General features: G+C 40.6%; 1 protein-coding gene and 1 long non-coding RNA gene across 2 annotated transcripts in view; one reads left to right on the top strand and one right to left on the bottom strand.

Moving 5' to 3' along the window:
• The window catches only part of BVES (blood vessel epicardial substance), a 50,803-nt gene that overhangs the window by 4,323 nt on the left and 25,975 nt on the right, over positions 1 to 20,505 (bottom strand). Inside the window, exons 6-7 of the mRNA XM_002690147.6 lie at positions 19,630 to 19,797; positions 18,562 to 18,703 (exon numbers count right to left, since the gene is read on the bottom strand). Of these exons, the coding sequence (XP_002690193.1) occupies positions 18,562 to 18,703; positions 19,630 to 19,797 (310 nt within the window). The remainder of the gene's footprint in view (positions 1 to 18,561; positions 18,704 to 19,629; positions 19,798 to 20,505) is intronic.
• On the top strand, positions 9,207 to 18,603 carry LOC112448050 (uncharacterized). Its single transcript, XR_003036383.2, has 3 exons — positions 9,207 to 9,407; positions 14,068 to 14,246; positions 18,525 to 18,603. It is a non-coding gene; the product is annotated as an uncharacterized lncRNA (long non-coding RNA).

The raw sequence follows: 20,505 nt of genomic DNA, 5'->3' as shown, positions 1-20,505 counted from the left end.
TATGTGAATCCCAAACTACTATTTTATCCCTCCTCCCTCCACCTTTCCCCTTTGGTAATCATAACTTTATTTTCAAAGTCTGTGAGTCTGTTTCTGCTTTGTAAGTAAGTTCATTTATATCTTTTTTTTTTTAATTTCACACCTGATATCATATGATATTTGGTTTACTTCACTTAGTATGATAATCTCTAGGTCCCTCCATGTTAATGCGTGTGTTTGCTAAGTCACGTCAGTCTTGTCTAACTCTTTGCAACCCTATGGGCTATAGCCCACCAGGCTTCTCTGCCAATGGGGATTCTCCAGGTAAGAATACTGGGATGGGTTGCCATGCCCTCTTCCAGGGGATCTTCCAGACCCAGGGATTAAACCCGCATCTCTTATGTTTCCTGCACTGGCAGGTGGGCTCTTTACCACTAGTGCCACCTGGGAAGCCCGGCAAATGGCATTCATTCATTCTTTTGTATGACTTAGTAATATTCTATTATATATATGTGCCACATCTTCTTTATCCATTCCTCTGATGGACATTTGAGGAATGGACATTTCATTGCTTCCTCATCTTGGCTATTGTGCGTGTATCTTTTTGAATTATGGTATTCTTTGGATATATGCCCAAAGGTGAAACTGAAGGATCATATGGTAGCTCTGTTTTCAGTTTAAGGAAACTAAATACTGATTTCCATAGTGACTGCACAAATTTACATCCCCACCAACAGTGTATTAGGGTTCCCTGTTCTCCACACCCTTTCCGGCATTTATTAATTTGTAGACTTTTTGATCATGGCCTTCTGCCTGGTGTGAGATGATACTTCACAGTTCTGATTTCATCTGTCTAATAATTAGTGATATTGAGCATATTTTCATGTGGCTTTTGGCCATCTGTATGTCTTCTTTGGAGAAGTGTCTGTTGAAATCTTATTTTTAAAGTTATTCATTTAATAGTGAGCTGCATGAGTTGTTTATATGTTTTAGAGATTAATCCCTTGTTGGTCGCACCATTTGCAAACATTTTCTCCCATTCTCTAGGTTGTCTTTTCATTTTGTTTATAGCTTCCTTTGCTGTGCAAAAGCTTTTAAGTTTAATTAGGTCTCAGTTGTTTATTTTGTTTTCTGGAGCAGATGGATTCAAAAATATATTGCTGTGATTTGTGTCAAAGAGTGTCCTGCCTATGCTTTCCTCTGGGAGTTTTATAGTATTCATTCTTAAATTTAGGTCTTTAATCCATTTGGAGTTTATTTTATGTATGATGTTAGAGAATGTTCTAATTTCATTCTTTTACATGTAGCTGTCTAGTTTTCCCAGCACGACTTATTGAAGAAATGGTCTCTTTTCCATTGTATAGTCTTGCCTCCTTTGTCATAGATTAATGGGTTTATTTCTGGGTTTCCTACCCTCTTCTCTTGATGTATATTTCTGTTTTGTGTGTGTGTGTGTGTGCGCCAGTACAACACTGTTCTAATTACTGTAGCTTTGTAATATAGTGTGAAGTCAGAGAGACTGATTCCTTCAGCTCCATTTTTCTTAAGTTTGCTTTGCCTTCTCGGGTTATGTTTCCATAAAATTCTTTTTTCTAATTCTGTGAAAAATGCCATTGGTATTTTGATGGGAATTGCATTGAATCTGTAGACTGCCTTAGGTAGTATAGTCATTTTAACAATATTGATTCTTCTAATCCAAGAACACAGTATATCTTTCTATCTGTTTATGTTATCTTCAATTTCTTTCATTAGTGTCTTAATAGTTTTCAGAGTACAGGTCTTTCATCTTCTTAGGTAGGTTTATTCCTAGGTATTTCATTCTTTTTGATGTGATGGTAAATGAGATTGTTTTCTTAATTTCTCATTCTGATCTTTCTTAGTGTATAGAAATGCAACAGATTTCTGTGTATTAATTTTGTATCCTACAACTTTACCAAATTCATTGATGAGCTCTAGTATTGTTTTCTGGTAGCATCTTTAGGATTTTCTATGTATAGTATCATGTTATCAGCAGACAGTCACAGCTTTACTTCTTTTCCAATTTGGGTCCCTTTTACTTCTTCTCTGATTGCTGTGTACGCCAAATCATTTGGGGCAAGACCAAATATTAGGGACCTTTTGGCATGGACTGAATGTCTTCGGACATTTTAGACAGCACTACATGGTCCTGTAAACATCAAGGACCTTAGCATGGACCAGATGTCTTATAGACCAATGTTCTGCAAGGCAGCAAAGTCAAGAAGCCGTTGTTAGTCCATGAGAACAGATGTAGAGAGGATGTCACTTCAGGTGCTTGGATAGTATAAGCTTCTCAAACATATGCAGTTCCCAGTGCTTTGCACCAAAGTCTGTTTAGGACTCAGAATGCATGTTCCTACATTAATATCATAGATGGTAATTTTAGTCCCTTGAAGGTGGATTTAACTCCTACTTTCCCTAAGGAATGGTTCTACTCTGAAACTATAGAACCTCCACCATCTGGAACATCATCCAAAAGAATATTTCTTGCCACCAACTGTCCAGTCACTCCCTGGACTTACAGGGGAGAGGGAGAGAGAGAAGGAAGGGCAAGGAGGAGAATCCAGGCATGCAGGAAGGAAGAGCTGGATGGAGCAAATATAACCCAGAAAAGCAGCTGCTGCTGCTAAGTCGCTTCAGTTGTGTCCGACTCTGTGCAACCCCATAGACAGCAGCCCACCAGGCTCCCCCATCCCTGGGATTCTATAGGCAATCCCAGGAACCTTCCTAGGAAAGGTTGCCATTTCCTTCTCCAATGCATGGAAGTGAAAAGTGAAAGTGAAGTCGCTCAGTCGTGTCCAACGCTTAGCGACCCCATGGGCTGCAGCCTACCAGGCTCCTCCGTCCATGGGATTTTCCAGGCAAAAGTACTGGAGTGGGGTGCCATTGCCTTCTCCACAGAAAAGCAGCAGAGGCCCTTATATCAAAGAAACCAAATAACCCATTCATTCTGTCTGTCCTTCATTCATTCATGCATTCAACCAAATGCTAATTGAGCTTCTACTATAATGGACACCATGCTTGATGGAAGAAAAAAACAGTCTAAAAGTAAGAGTAGAAGTTATTATAAATGAGTGCATAGGCTTCTCAAGGTGCCTACTATTATAGCATACACAAACTCCCTCCTGTATAGTTCCCACATTCTGTGTCAGGCTCCACTTTATGAGGGTCTCCCTCAGCCCCACCCAGGCTTGTGCTATATTCTTGCTCTGCCCTCCAGCAGGGCGAGGTCAGTTAGCAATCAATATATCAGCAAATGCTGAACTCAGGCTAAGTGTAAGGTTGATGAAGGAGGAACAATGGGAGAAATCTGACTTTTCAAATACTTGCTCTACAGCAAAGAACAGTAGTGGGATCTTATGAAGACACAAAAAGGCAACAAGAAATTTATCAGGATCAGCTCTTAATCCCTAGCCAGAGGCAGCTGTGTACTCTACGCACAGGGGTGAGGGTGCAGAGCCAGTGGCCAAGACAGAGGCTCAGGAAACCCTTCCAAGGTTCAGATCCCTGCTGTGCAGCTTCCTGGCTGCGTGACCTGTCCTCCATTACTAAACCTCTCTAGGCCTGTTTCCACCTTTGTGAAAAGGAGACATTCACAGGACCTGCCTCACGGGGTTGTTCAGGGGATTAAACAAAATAATCATGGAATGTGCTTGGCACATATAAAATGTTGCTGTCATTTTTTTTCAAGATATATATATATTCCAACTTGGATAAAAAGTGTACATTGCTTATTTTAGATCGAATTTTGAGATCAGGATAAAGATACTTGGGAAAATGACTTCTGGGAACTCTGTTCCTTCCATTGACAGCTTCAGAATCAGTCACCATTGTTAGCACATCAATACCATCAAAGAAAGGATTCGTTTACATATAAATTATTTCACTTAAGTCTCTTTGGCATATATAACATTTATCACTGTTTTCCAGTTAGAAATTCATATAACACCATTACATAAACATTAAAATTTTTTTTGTTAATTTTATTGAAGTATAGTCGATGTACAATACTGTAAGTTACAAGTGTACAATATAGTGATTTACAATTTTAAAGGTTATATTCCACTTATAGTTATTATAAAATATTAGCTAGATTCCTGTGGTATACAATATATATTTGTAACTTATTTATACATAGCAGTTTGTACCTCTTCATTCCCTACCTCTATATTGTTCCTCCCCTTCCCTCTCCCCACTAGTAACCACTAGTTTGCTTTCTATAAGTCTGTCTCTTTTTTGTTATATTTACTAGTTCACTGTATTTTTTTAGATTCCACACAGAAGTGATATCATACAGTATTTGTCTTTCTCTGTGTGACTTATTTCACTTTAGCATAATACCTTCCAAGTCTACTCATGCTGTTGCAAATAGCAACATTTCATTCTTTTTTTATGGCTGAGTTTTTTTCAGGGGTACAAGGGGAAGCAAAAAGTATATACAAAAAGTTATATACAGTAACTGTCATTTATTTTAACTATATAGTCATTGCCATCTTGGAAGATGCCATGATCCACAGCTACATCTTTCAACATAAAAGATCATAATTATACAGTGCGGAGCTGGACTTTGGCAGAGCTAGTGTGTTTGTCATATATAAATGGAAATTGTTCACTTTTCAACATTTGCAGTTAGTTAAAATACTGAGTTTGCAGGGAGACAACTACTGATGTAACTGGTAGAAAATTAGCTTCTATTAAAACAGTCTAGGAACACAATTCTGCCTTGAGCACAGCATGGGAGAATCTCTCAGACATATTCTTTTTATCCTTTTTCACACAGGTTACAGCAGACATACCAAACATAACCTGGAATTTGCATGTGAATTATTCAAATGGCAATGTAACCTATCTGTGTGACCTTGGGCAGGTTACTTCACTTCTCTGTGCCCCAATTTCTCTATCTGTAAAATAAAAGTCATAATAATGGCATGTATTTCATATGGTTGTTAAGAGGATTACATGACTCAAACTTATTAAATTCTTATATCTGTGCCTAGGATATCATAATCCCTTTGTAAATATAAGTCAGTAAAATGACTTAATAATATGGCCTTAGGAGAGCAATGGCCTAAATCATTAGAAAACTTGTTAAAATTCATCATCGCTCATAGGAATAGCAAATAAAGGAAATGAGACTTGTGCTCAAGTAGCATTTTGTGTTGCTCAGTGTAAGAGTGCAGCAAAATTGTCTATTATTTTTTTAAGAAAAACAATAGCCATGACTTTCATCATATTTGTAGCCTCAAGTTATGACTGAATCTCATGAAATATTAACTTAGGCTGAGTATCTGCAATCAGATAAACCCTGAGAACAAGCAAAATGGCATGCCTACGAGCATCATGCCAAATCAATTATGCAGAGCATCCAGACGTACGAAGACCTACGATACACATAACACGAACATGCCCATTGCGTTTTGGCTGGGCAAGTGGGGAGAACTGGTCTGTAGATTTTAAGCCCATCTATCAAACTAGAGAACTAAACGTATAGAACTATCCAACCAAAGGCATGGAACTACAGGTTCTATAGCAATCTGAGATAGTTATCCACGTTGGGGCCAAAATGTTATCTGCCCCTTTAGCTACCTCACCAATCACTGCCTTTTTCTGTTGAGAGAGAATGAAGAGAGGAACCAATATAACTAGAAATGACGTAGAGAAACTCTGGAAGAACTTTTAGCTTCTCTATTGTCAACTGAAAAAAAAAATGCACAATTAAAAGTTGAGAACTATGTTTTATTTGGCAGACAAAACTGAGGACTTAAGCCCAGGACATAGTCTCTCAGATATCTGAGAGACTGGTCCCAGGAGGGAAGGGAGGGGCCTGGATATACAGGATTTTTTGTAACAAAGACCAGGTAGTCAGAATATCAAAAGGTTACTGTTAATTAAAGAAAACCAGACATCTCAAGTAATTTAGCACTTTTCTATGTATGAGAAGATGCAAGAGTTTGCACTGACTGAAATCACTCCTTTGCCGTGCACCTCAGCTGTCTGGGGCCAGTGTCCTGTGCTTTTTCATCCTGAGTCTCCTCAGGGTGTGTGATCAGGGTGGCTCCAGTGGTAACTGCTATGTGTCAGGCATCCTGTTTGAATCTTGAGTTCCCTCGGGGCTCACCATCAGGGTGGCTGTCATGAGATGACTTGACAACGGCAATATCTTGTTTACTGATACGACGGGAAGCATTTTTTTTTTTCATTGATGCGTGCTCAGTCAAGAATGCTGGAGTGGGTTGCTATGCCCTACTCCAGGGGATCTTCCCACCCCAGGGACTGAACCCACATCTCTTTTGTCTCCTGCATTGGCAGGCAGATTGTTTACCACTATTCTGAGAAAGAATTTATTCTGTTCCCACTCTATTTGCCTGAGAAAGGAAGAACTGTAGTCTTAGGATGTAACATTAAAAAGTAAAGCAAGAGTTAACTTCCAGTCCTGGGGTGACATCCAGGGGCCCCCCTCCCTCCTGGCCAACTTGCAATGTCCCAAATCCAGCCCAGTGTTTTCCTCCTCTTCTCTTGCTTTTCTCTCCTCGTGAACTGGTTTCTCCACTCTCCCCACCAAATTCCTCTCCACTCCGCAAGGTGAGCCTCAAGCCCTACCTCCTTCATTTGTAGTCTTCCCTAATTCCTTCTCTGGGGAGATTCTGTTTTCCACCACAAGACAAGTACTTGCATCCCTCCCTTACTAGAAAACAGGCATCTTGTGGGCTGTCATCACAGCCTTTTCTCTCAGGCAGCCTCTCTGAAGTACCCACATGTAGCTAGGTCCTTGATAACTACTTAGTACATGAGAAAAATCCCGCTCCAAAACTCTGCATGGGGCCTTCCCTGAGGACGTGGGGAAACCACACAACCACACACTGAACTCTGATGGGTCAAGCCAGTGGGCCACCACCAGTGGCCCTCAAAGCATGCAGGTCTGTTTACAGTAAAACCTCACTGCAAAAAGTGATTGTTATCACTGCCTTCTGTACTACACGCCTTGAGGGAAATCACTCATATCACTGATGATTCGACAGTGCTTACAGCCCAGGCAGGAGTACCGTCCGTCCGAGTCAGCATCAGCGAGGTGCATCGGTGCTGTCACCTGCTACAGAGTTTTCATCCAGTCGGCCTAGACAATCCCCAAGGGACTACCTTGTGCAAGAGGCTAGGTTAAATGTTAGGGAAATCAAACCAAACCTAGTTTCTGCCTCTGTCTTCTCAGAAACTCCATTGTACAATAGAGGAGCAATTCATCCTCACGGCATCCATATCAGTATTTCTACTTTATACTCAGAGGCTAAAGCAGAGACCACCTGGACACCTAAGAAAAAAGAATAAATAGCTGGGAGATGATGTGGATGAACCCCGTTCCCACCAGAGAGGGAACCACTGAGAAACAGAACTGGCCAGGGCAAAGCAGGAGACGCTGACAGCCCAGCAAGATTGACAGCTAAAGATTTTTTTTTCCACACGGAGAAGACTAATTCAGGCTGTATGGTGCATTAGAGCCCACAAGTCCCCTCATCCCAGTTCCCACCACTGCGCCTGTTGCTGTTTTCTCCATCGAGCAGACGGATGCACTGGAAAGTGACCGGAATGAAGCCTGACTTACAGCTGCCAGAAGCCGCCAGCGCCAGCAGGCTGTCTGAGCCCCGAGAGGAATCGGAGTCTCAGAGAGAGCTCACTCTTTGTCTCAGCCTCAGGTGGCCTGGCTTCTGTACCACTAAGAGCCAAGTATGACAGTCATCTGGCCCTACCTGGGAATCGGCCACAGTCGCAGCCAGGAGCTTCCTGGAGAAGGAGTTCACTGACCCTGACCTGGTGGTCTCTGCCCTCTGTAGGAGAACCACTGGTTCAGTGGAAAGACTCAGAGGCCATCACCATGCTGCCAGAAATCATTTTTGGCCACTAATGAAAACCCAATTTGGAGTGTGAACAACAACAACAAAAGAATATCCTGCTTCAAGGGGACTAGTTATATTTCAAAAATTGAGTGTTAATAAAAATTCTTTCTGCAAGCTTGCCCAGTTTTTCACTAACCTTGTGCACTGATGCATCATCAGAAGTTTGCCCAGAAGGCCCAATATCTTCCCTAAGTGTGAGAGCATGAGGAGAGAACAGAGGGAGAAATTGAGCTAATCTTTAGCTAAGTGCATTTTCAAATTACTTTTGCCTCTCAAGGACATGACGATGAGGTTCATGACCTCTGTATAATGCTTCACTTTTCATTTATTCCAAATTCTAGAGGGGCACATAATTCCATCTCCATAAATTTTCTAGGAAACTGATTTTTATCCTTCTTTTAAAGCCAGTTCTACAGTTGAGACACAGAAGTGGTTAACTGTATCTTTGATATTTATGATAATCAAGAAGCGATAACTAGCATTATTTTTGGCTTTTAGTTATCAATATCATCCAATTGTCCCTGGCTGCCAATTAACACAATTTATTCTAAAAGTAAATAAAACAAATGTCTCAGACTGAACTTCAATCCAGACTTATCAGGTGTGAACTTGTTAAACAGCTACATCAAGAATTACTTTTGCTTAGCAAAAAAAAAAAAAAAAATTCTGTCAAGAAGACATATACTTGCATGCATAGATAGCAAGGCCTGGAGAACACACACAGCAGAGCAGAACTGACTCAGCTGTGTGCCAATTCGGTGTGTTAGGTGGGAAAGAGAATGGGAGCACCAGGTAGCCATCCTGCTTAGGATGTAAGAGAGTAAGATTAAAAAACATGGGCTCTGAGCAAATGCAGAAGACAGACTTAGAGGAACCAAACAGTGGACACCTCTACTCATGCCAGACCACAGCAGGACACCCAAAGGCGGCTTTGGATCCAGGAAGCAGGGTCTCTTCTCAGCACACCTGCTTAGCAGCTTGTGCGTGAACCTTGCTGAAAAGAAAAGGAGCTGGCAATGAAGAAGCGCTTTGCGTCCTTGAGGGTTGTTGCCGGCAGAGGCAAACCAGCAAGGCGCCTCCACGGAGGATGGGCTCAGGCTGCCCTGCCAGGCCTTGTACCTTAAAGTCCCGAATTAAACACAGGAAGCCTTCTTATACACAGACCCAGGGGATCTTACATAACCATCCGTCCAAACTCTCCTATAAGTGCTAAAAAATTAGGTAGGAGAAATGCCCTTTGACAGAACTCTATCCTTATTGAGCTTATTTCTATTTTGGTGTGCTTCTGATTACATGAGGGCCTGAGGGCTTCTCCTTGCAGGAGAAAGTAAACAGACATAGTTGTTCTTATTAAATCCAGAGTGAAGGTCACACTTGTTCCAGAGAATGAGTAAGTGACCTCAAGTTTGATCTTTAAGTAAGCAAAGGACCATGATATGAAGTTTGTCAAGTGACTTCTCTCTCTGCTTCAGAAATGTTAACAAGGAATGACACTTTTATAAACTCTCCAGTATAATTGTGGTAAGATGTTTTTCCCCTTTCCTTTGTTAACTTTGATGACATTTTCTTCATTCCTTTCAAAGTGTTCTTTTATTATGTTTAACCATCTGGCCGACTGCTTTAACAAGTAATTAAAAACCTTACAGGGGTTTTTAGAATTTTAATTAGATTATACATTTTTTGATGTATGAGGATGGGGAAAAATGTAATGGCTTTTTTGCTAGAAAAGGATTATCATCCCCTTTATGCCTTTGCCTTATGTATATTATAAGACTTTGTTAAATTTAAAAAATGTGTTTTTCATTGAGGTCATAAGATTATTTCAGATTGTAGAAACTGAGTTTGGATGGAAGTTTTCTGAACAATAATACTGAAGAGTAGGTATGCCTTTAGACCTAATTTCCTTAAAGGGACTCAGCACCACTGAGGGACTCAGCAAAGAATTATACAAATTATGGCAAATGGGGAGGATTAGGAGGCTAGTGGCTCTCAAGAGGAGGTTCTCAGATCAATTCCTGGCTTCTCAGATGGGTGGTCGGGGCCCTGAGAGGCCCGGCAACAGGTGTGAGTAGTCAAGGAATAGCCTGAGTCCTCTCCTGCACTAAAGAGAAAGCTTTAGGGTTGCAGAGCTGGTGGATAAGCTCAAGGGAACAGGAAAGGCAGTTCAAGGATGACAGCTGTGTAGCAGAGCCAGAGAATCACCAGTTTGGGGTGAGGTAGGAGGGTAAGAGGCTTCATGAGGAAGGTCTGAGACAAAGGGGACATGGAACTGATGGCCGGGGAGAATAAGGATGTGAGACCAAAAAGGTAAGGATAAGGAAAAAGAGAGGCCACTAGAGATACCCATGAAAACAAAAAGCAGTAGGAAAAGGCATGGCTCAAATATCAAATAACTACTCAGACTTTAAGAAGAAATGAAATGATTCACCCAAAGCAAAAAGCCACTAGCAGATATTGGGGATCTGGTGAATAGGACGGTCCTGACAGCTAGGCATAAAAAAAAACTTTAAAGGAAAAAAGGAGAGGCATGGCAGGAAGTAAACTACGGTGGCATTATTTGTGTTTTTACAAAAGGAGAATCCATTTGAACTTATCAGAAACAGCCTCCTTTGAACAGATCAAGAATCATGATGACATTGGAACCCAAAGAAAGCAATGTAGTCACAGCCCACTATTCTGAATAAAGCATAATGTCAATATTATTCATTTGCTTTAAACTTTATAAAATAAGCCATGGATGAAGCAAGGAAGACCTAACTACAATTGGCAGAGAGAATAATCATATTTAATACCTTTTAAACCATGAACTTCCAGATGTTCAAGCTGGTTTTAGAAAAGGCAGAGGAACCAGAGATCAAATTGCCAACATCTGCTGGATCATTGAAAAAGCAGGAGAGTTCCATAAAAACATCTATTTCTGCTTTATTGACTATGCCAAAGCCTTTGACTGTGTGGATCACAATAAACTGTGGAAAATTCTGAAAGAGATGGGAATACCAGACCACATGATCTGCCTCTTGAGAAATCTGTATGCAGTTCAGGAAGCAACAGTTAGAACTGGACATGGAACAACAGACTGGTTCCAAATAGGAAAAGGAGTACGCCAAGGCTGTATATCGTCACCCTGCTTATTTAAGTTCTATGCAAAGTACATCATGAGAAACGCTGGGCTGGAAGAAGCACAAGCTGGAATCAAGATTTCCGGGAAAAACATCAATAACCTCAGATATGAAGATGACACCACCCTTATGGCAGAAAGTGAAGAAGAACTAAAAAGCCTCTTGATGAAAGTAAAAGAGGAGAGTGAAAAAGTTGGCTTAAAGCTCAACATTCAGAAAACTAAGATCATGGCATCTGGCCCCATCACTTCATGGCAGATAGATGGGGAAACAGTGTCAGACTTTATTTTGGGGGGCTCCAAAATCACTGCAGATGGTGAGTGTAGCCATGAAATTAAAAGACGCTTACTCCTTGGAAGGAAAGTTATGACCAACCTAGATAGCATATTCAAAAGCAGAGACATTACTTTGCCAACAAAGGTCCATCTAGTCAAGGCTATGGTTTTTCCAGTGGTCATGTATGGATGTCAGAGTTGGTCTGTAAAGAAAGCTGAGCGCCAAAGAATTGATGCTTTTGAACTGTGGTGTTGGAGAAGACTCTTGAGAGTCCCTTAGACTGCAAGGAGATCCAGCCAGTCCATCCTAAAGGAGATCAGTCCTGGGTGTTCACTGGAAGGACTGATGCTGAAGCTGAAACTCCAATTCTTTGGCCGCCTCATGCGAAGAGCTGACTCATTGGAAAAGACCCTGATGCTGGGGAAGACTGAGGGCAGGAGGAGAAGGGGACGACAGAGGATGAGATGGCTGGATGGCATCACCGACTCGATGGACATGAGTTTGGGTAAACTCCGGGAGTTGGTGATGGACAGGGAGGCCTGGCGTGCTGCGATTCATGAAGTCACAAAGAGTCGGACACGACTGAGCGACTGAACTGAAACTGAACTGTACATTTAACAAATGGATAAGATGGGTAATTTGTGTGTTACATGTATTTTACCACATTAAAAAACAATTTAGCAGAAACCAACACAACATTGTGAAGCAATTTTCCTCCAATTAAAAAAGCATAAAAACTTCTGCGCAGCAAAGGAAACTATAAACAAGATGAAAAGACAGCACTCAGAATGGGAGAAAATAATTGCAAAGGAAGCAACTGACAAAGGATTAATCTCCAAAATATGTAAGCAGCTCATGTAGCTCAACATCAGAAAAACAGCCCAATCAAAAAATGGGCAGAAGATCTAAACAGACATTTCTCCAATTAAGACAACAGATGGTCAATAAACACACGAAAAGATGCTCAATATCGCTCATTATCAGAGAAATGCAAATCAAAACTACAAAGAGGTATCATCTCACACCAATCAGAATGGCCATAATCAAAAAGTCTACAACATTATATGCTGGAGAGGGTGTGGAGAAAAGGGAACCCTCTTGCACTTTTGGTGAGAATGTAAATTGATACAGCCACTAGGGAGAACATTATGGAGATTCCTTAAAAAAACTAGGAATAAAACTACCATATGATGGAGCAGTCCAGCTACTGGGCATATACCCCGAGAAACCACAATTCAAAAAGACACAAGTACCCACCCCAACATTTGCTGCAGCACTGTTTACAATCAGATCAGATCAGATCAGTCGCTCAGTTGTGTCCGACTCTTTGCGACCCCATGAATCGCAGCACGCCAGGCCTCCCTGTCCAACACCAACTCCCGGAGTTCACTGAGACTCACGTCCATCGAGTCAGTGATGCCATCCAGCCATCTCATCCTCTGTCGTCCCCTTCTCCTCCTGCCCCCAATCCCTCCCAGCATCAGAGTCTTTTCCAATGCACCAGGACATAAAAGCAACCTAGATGTCCAATGACAGATGAATGGATAAAGAAATTGTGGTACATACATACAGTGGAATATAACTCAGCCATAAAAAGGAACGAACTGGAGTCAGTTGTAGTGAGTTGGATGAACCTAGAGCCTGTTACACAGAGTGAAGTAAGTCAGAAAAACAAATATTGTGTATTAATGCATATTTATATGGAATCTAGAAAAATGGTACTGATGAACCTATTTGCAGGGGAGGAATGGAGATGCAGACATAGAGAATGGACTTGTGGACCCAGTGCAGGAAAGGGGGTGGGATGAATTGAAAAGCATTGATATATATACACTACCATGTGTAAAACATGTTGAGAAGTTGCTATATAACACAGGGAGCCCGGCCTGGTGCTCTGTGATAACACAGAGGGGTGGGATGGGCTGAGAGGGAAGCTCAAGAGGGAGGAGATATATATATATGTATAAAATGTTGACTAATTTGCATTGTTGTATGGCAGAAACCAACACAACGTTGTAAAGCAGTTTTCCTCCAATTAAAAAATAAATAAGAAAAAAGAAGGAATAGAAATATGTTTTCAACCTTGATTGTTGAAAAGTTAAAGAAGAGACAGGAGTTTGAAGGTAGAAGGGGAAAGAATAAGTAACTGTAGGGAAGCTAATGTCCTCACCTTAGAAGTGCTTCAGAGAGAAAGGACTTCCCGGGTGGCTCAGATGGTAAAGCGTCTGCCTACAATGAGGGAGACCGGGGTTCAATCCCTTGGTTGGGAAGATCCCCTGGAGAAGGAAATGGCAACCCACTCCAGTACTCTTGCCTGGAAAATCCCATGGATGGAAGAGCCTGGTAGGTAGGCCCCAGTCCATGGGGTCGCAAAGAGTTGGACATGACTGAGCGACTTTCTTTCTTTCTTTCTTTCTTTTCAAAGAGAAAAAGGAATAGAGGTTTATATGTATTATTTAATGTTATAAATGTAAACAATAAAGGGATAAAAACTAGTCATATTTTATACTGAGCAGAAGCATGAAGGGAAGTTAAAAGTGAGCTAAGTTAGGTTAGAAGATAAAGGTTAGGAGGATAAATCAATAAATAACAGCACACTATTTAGCATTTTGGACAAAAATTGTTCCAATATGATTGCTCTTAAAGACTGGTTAGGTGGGAAGGGGTCAGTTCTTTTCATTGAAAAAAAAATTTTTATTATTTGATAACTGTATATTAACTTGATAATTTTAATTTTATTTTATTAAAAGACTGAAAGTACACAGCCCAATAAAATTCTTTTACAGTCATTTCACAGATGAGAACATGCTGGGTGAGGAGAGAGGCCGTTTAAAGAACTGGTGAGGGCTGGGGCCCTGAAGACGGTCCTGCAGCCAGGAGGAGCTTGTGCGCTAAGGTCCCAGAGGAGATGAATGGCATATTCCTTGCCATGAAAAGGGGGAAATACAACACTTACCTTGTGAAGGTAAGTGAAGATGAAATGAGAACATGTATGACAGTGGTCAGGATATGTCAGTGGCTGCAACAGGGGCTGAATATTCCCAAACAAGTTTACACTCATGCACGGGTATTTGTAAGGTCAGAGGCAAAGCAAGACCTTGGAACCAATTCAGTACTTCTTAGTTTCAGGGCTGCGAGCGGCCCTGAGCAGGTTATTTAACCTCCCTAAGCTGCATTCTGCTCATCTACGAAGTGGGGGCACTGCTTTTCACTAGCCCTTCTGGTGGGTCCGAGAACAGTTCTTAGGCTCATCTCCGGGTCCCTACTGCCTTTCCACCTTCCCTATAATCCTGTTTGTAAGCCTACAGTTGTTCACAGGGGAAATGAAATACAAATTGGATTGAAAAGATTATTTCATGAAACTCAGAAGATGGAATTGGTTTTTTGTATATTTCCAGGTAAAGAAATATATAAGAGAGCTGAGGGAAACTTATTATGTCAGATAAGCTGCCTAGTCTTAGCAGACAAGAATACTAACCAGATGCAAACGAACTCAGCTTAGCACAGATCTGTACCCTAGGTCGGGCTTCCCTGGTGGCTCAGATGGTAAAGAATACACCTGCAATGAGGAGACCTGGGTTTGACCCCTGGGTTGGGAAGATCCCCTGGAGAAGGGAAAGGCTATCCACTCCAGTATTCTGGCCTGGAGAATTCCATGGACTACAGTCCATGGGGTCCCAAAGAGTCAGATACGACTGAGTGACTTTCACTTTCACTTTTCCCTAGGTCATATGAAATTAGTAGACTGTCCAGAGCTCCTTCTTGACATTAACAACAACAAAAAAATACTCGAAAAGGCTTTTTTGGTCAGGAAGAAATATCTCTTAACTATTCCATAGTCTGTTAAAGAAATAATAAATTTTAATTATAATTTCTGAAAAACATGGTTTAAATTAGCAAAATCTTTCAAAGATGAGTCTAACAGGCTGGATCACCTACACTGACTCAGCATTTTTAAAAAACAAACAATAGGTTATTTAACTCCAATTAACTAAAATAAAGTTCTCAACTTGCAAAGAAACATTGTATGTCCACCTGTTGCCATGACAATGCCTGTGCTCAGCACCACTTATCATGATGGAATTGCCAAGGACAGTCAGTCTGCATGTGTGTTTTATATACTACGTGTAGGGAACTAAACCTGTAAGGAGGGGAAGACAGAGATGACAAGGCACCTCGATGAGCACCTTGCTCCAGGAGCAGAGAGAAGAAAGCTTATACCTGTATAAGGGCATTAAATCCTCCTCACACATCCTGGACAACCTGTCTCACAATCACACTTCCAAACATGGAACTCAAGCAAATGAAGCAACAGGAGAGCAAAAAAGAATTAAACAGCTTTAAGAGCTGTGTTGTGATTCTGCCATCACTGTCTTCCCTCAGCCACGAGTGGCAGTGACCCAAACAGCAGCTGCTCCTTCAGTGTCCAGAGTAAGGAGGACCCAGCAGCACCTGTGTGCACGTGAGAAAGAAAGAAAGCAGCCTCTCTATCGTAGCCAGAGGTTGGGGGAACTATCTGTTAGCACTGTGTCGTCTAGTGAGAGCTAAGATACCTCTCTTCCATGCAGACTGCAGTGAAAATTAAATGTGATTATGTTTAGAGAGTACCTGAAAAAATAGTAATTGCTATTGTCAATAAACGTGTGTTCCCTTCTTTCCACTAGCATTCATGAAGCTGATACTTACTGTTGCTGAGTCCAGCTGCCCTGGCTGCCCCCATGTGTACATCAAAAATCCAGAATAATCAGAGCTTAGGCATTTGTTTTGGGGACCTCACATGCTCAAAGCGTGCTGAATTTTGTTATTTCAGCCTGACAGTCCTAAGGGATTGGTTTTGTATTCTCTGTTTTACAAGGAATGTAAATTGGATAAGTTGATGCCCTATTGATGGGTTGGGCAAAAGAAAAACAAAAACAGCCTTCCATAGTTCTGGGACAAAATCTAAGAAAAAGTAAGAACTAACCAATTTTTAATGAATCACATGGTAGGATGAATAATTCATAATTAATATCAGTGTTGTGCTCAAATACTAATGTCTTCCATTAAGCTGCAGAGGTGAAACTGAGAAACTCAGAATGAGGACTGTTAAAAGGAAGCAGGGATGAAGGTCCATCTGCTGTGCAGTTCACACACACACACACACACACTCAAAACTATGCATATATGTGGCTCTATGCATTTACATCATACATGTAAGAGCTTGTGTAATAAACCTGAGGCTAAAATATATATTTAATAATTAAATAAACAACATAAGCAGGCTGTACACATTTTCAGTACAGCAAAGTGCAACTGAACAAGGGAACTGAGAAGGAAAGCTGCAGCCAGCCTCTTCAGACATGGACGTTTCAATTACCCATGCAGGAAACAGCCATTTGGATTAAACTCACAATTCACTATAAGGAAGAGGGAAGGAAACAGACCAGGAATTGTGCCCTGACAATCTGATATGACAGCTCATGTCAGATTAGAAAGGTCATGCAATTTATTCCAAGTCATACAACTAACAATTATTAGAGCAAGGACCCAGGTCTGTATGCACAAGATGTGTGATCTATCCACAAGATACCCGGAAATCTAGGCTTCTGGAGGCAAGTATAGTACAGATGTTAATCTTGAAAAACTGTTCTCATTCTATTTAAACAACATACCCTAGAGAAGGTTTTCTTTTCTAAAATGTTAAAATGTCCAAAGGACTTCCCTGGTGGCTCAGATGGTAAAGAATTTGCCTGCAATGCAGGAAAACCAGGTTTGATCCCTGGATTGGGAAGATCCCTTGGATAAGGAAATGGCAACCCAATCCAGTATTCTTGCCTGGAGAATCCCCATGGCCAGAGGAGCCTGGTGGGCTACAGTCCATAGGTTCACAAAGAGTCAGACATGAATGAGCAATGAACACTTTCACTTTCAAAATGTCCAAAAGCTTTAGATTATACAATAAAATACTACAGAAAAACCAAGCTGATTTTAAGAAAATGAATGGCCGTCCCATATACTGCTTGTTCTCAGGGCTTCCTCAGCAATACTGCAGAACTATAAAAACTACAAAAAAAGCCATTCTACAGGAAGAATAATCACATACAGTATTTCAGTGTAATTCCCCTTCTTCTGGCCTTTCTTAGAAATCACTGTACAAGTAATTAAGATGGGTCCATTGGAAAATGCTTATTAATGATCACCAAAATGTTTCAATAAGGCAGTAATACATCTGACATGCTAGTAGATTCAGAGTTTCGTCAACCTCAGTTGTACTTTCAAAAAGTTACTTTGGAATAAAATATAGCCATTTCCAGGTTCTCATCTGTATTATTTCTGAAATCTCCTTTAGGCCCATAATGCATTTCTGTGCCTAGTCTTTGCTTTGACACTTACACCAATTACATGGCCTTGTCAATTCCAGCAATACTGTGCATTAAAATCCTTAATCCATTTTCTCTAAAGCATCCAAAGTTACAAGACCATTTACATACATGTTTAGGATTGTTGAATGTGTATCTGATGTGTATCTGGAGGTTCTTAAAGTTTCTTTGGTTTTACATATGATTGCAAAGATGAATAGTTTTTAGTTCATGCACTGAGAGAATCTGCCTGTCTGCTATTTCCCATGAATTGGTTCAACATTCTTACACTGCCATTATTGGAATAATTCTTATTATAAAATAATTTTAAGTATTAACATTAAGCATCTCTTGAAATAATTCTGTTTCATCTTATTAACCTCAACATCTGTGTCATTAGTGCTATTTAAAATGTTTTAAAGCAATCTAAGCTGCTTAATAGCAGAATCTAGAAAAACTTGCCTTTTGGTGACTGAGGGGACTCACAGTGGAGCTGAGTGGCCTCCTTCATCTTCGGGAAAGTTCTGTTAACTGATCACCTGTTAACTCTAGGTGGTCACATTGAGATAACTAGCTGGCAGTATAACCTCCAGCTGTTGCTTCCCACCATTTTAAACACTGGGTGTAGTTTCCACAAAAATCATGAAAACAAGAAGACCATGCCCAGAAAGCCATATGGACTGTTTCATACTATTCCACTCAATAGATTGAGAAAAGTATATGGCAAAACAAGTGGACAACTTCTGAAATGGAAATAGGAGTTCTAGAGTTAGATTTTAACTGATGGGCAATAGAGAAAAAAAGCTAGAAAAAGTGATTATTTTTATTGTTACCTTTAGGTTGTCAAATAATTTCAACTTGAAAAGTTACTTTCCTGATCAAAGTTGTCATTTGTCCTTTTCTAGCAACATCCATCAGAATCCCAGGGTGGGGATAACTTACGAAGAGAGGATACGCTGGAGGTGCCCCGAAGAAACTGGTGTAAGCCTTCTTCGTCTTCGCTGGAGCTGACTATACTGTTCCTCATTTCTAGCATGGACAACTGAGTGCAAAGGCTGAGCTGGTGGTCCAACTTTTTGATCTTCTGTAAAGCAAAGTTTTAAGATTTCTGAGTGCTACGGGACTTATATCATAGCTTTCCTGTAAGTAGCATTTACTTTTCCTTGAAATAAAGAACTGTTGGTACATAGTCCCAAATAAATAGTAGCTATAATTTTTTATTATAAGCTATTACTACAAATACATTATAAAAATTTAATATACTCACTGGACTACTTATTAATCTGAAAAATGCTAAGCACCAACCTAATTTGATAACAGCCTAGACAAGATAACTTGAAGAGTGCACACACCCATACTCATAGTCCCTGGGGAACAATACTTATGGAAACAATGTTTTGCAAGTTCTCTTCTGTACTCATTTAAATTTCTTTCTCATCAAACATGGGGAAATGAAGATCAAATTGTTGAAGATCCAAACAGCTCTGAAATGCCTAACTGAATGGCCACAGGCTTCCATCCTATACCTCTCTTGTCACTTATGGGTTTTCTGGAAAGGGACCTGGTCAGTAGGATGTGCAAGGCTGGAAGACACGGGGTTAAAATGCCAACCGCCTGCTTGCTGGGGTTGATCAGCATTTATCAGTCTGCCCTGCCTCCCCTGGCCTACACACATCGCCCTTAGTCCTCCGTCTCAATTACCATCTTCTTTAGATTCCTTGAAAGACATATTATGAAGAGGACAGCACATCCTCACTACACATGAGGTGGCTGATATGCACAGACACCTCACTAGGTCATGGGAAATATAATAATTACATGGTATTTTCTCACTCTTGAGAAATGATCCCCTGAAGGGTCTCTCAATTATAAGCATCCCCACTTCATTTAACAAAGAACTAATTCATGATTAGTTAATGAAGATTCAGGAACCTATACACTGCATAAAGGAGGGATACCTCACTCTACATATGTATTTAACAAAGTGAAAGGACTCAGAAAAATACGTACTTTATCGTTTAAGGTGGGATCATTCAATGAGTAGAGCTTGTTTGTAATGTCTTTTCCTATTAGATACCTAAATATTTCATACAGAAAAGGCTCTGATTCCAGAAAGTACGTTAATCTTTCTCTTGACCAGCATAAAAATCTGCAATTATCATCTGCAATAATGGTGACCTGCCAAAGAAACAGAAAGAAAAATGTATATGAATTATGATGTCAGTAATGTGGGACAAGGAAAGAGTGGAATAATTGAGTGGATATTATTGTAGCAATGTTTTATCATATAAGTTAAAATAGGATTCATAAACATAAGCTTCTATAAATATAACATTATATTTAAAATCAAGCAGTCTGTACATTGGGCTTCCCAGTGTACAGTGAAGAACCCGCTTGCAGTGCAGGAGACATAAGAGATGGAGGTTCAATCCCCAGGTCAGGAAGATCCCCTGGAGGAGGGCATGGCAACCATTCCAGTATTCTTGCCTGGAGAATCCTCATGGACAGAGGAGTCTGGTGGGCTATGGTCATTGGGTTGTAGGAAGTCAGACATGACCAAAGCAACTGAGTATGCCATCGGCAGACTAAATGAAAATAAAGTCTTCAGGTTTTGTTGTTCTGTTTTGTGAGGTCTGGTGATAGAAGATTGGCCTCCATGTCAATAGTACTGCTAGAGTGTACTAGACTGATGTCCCAATTGGGTGTTCAGGATGGCTAAATATTTCTTTATACCTGGATTATTATACTAGAGAATGAAAAAATGAACTCATGTGAATTGATTTTAGGACCCAGATTGTCATTGATGAACAAGGCTAGTAGGGGTCCTTTTTGGTTCCTTCTGTCATAGGTATTTCTCGTGTGTGGACTACCAAGGGTAGCACAATG

This window comes from Bos taurus, chromosome 9, assembly GCF_002263795.3.
Source record: "Bos taurus isolate L1 Dominette 01449 registration number 42190680 breed Hereford chromosome 9, ARS-UCD2.0, whole genome shotgun sequence".
Taxonomy (NCBI): domain Eukaryota; kingdom Metazoa; phylum Chordata; class Mammalia; order Artiodactyla; family Bovidae; genus Bos; species Bos taurus.
The sequence above is the reverse complement of the archived record's forward strand: the minus strand, read 5'-3'. Positions and strand labels throughout refer to the sequence as shown.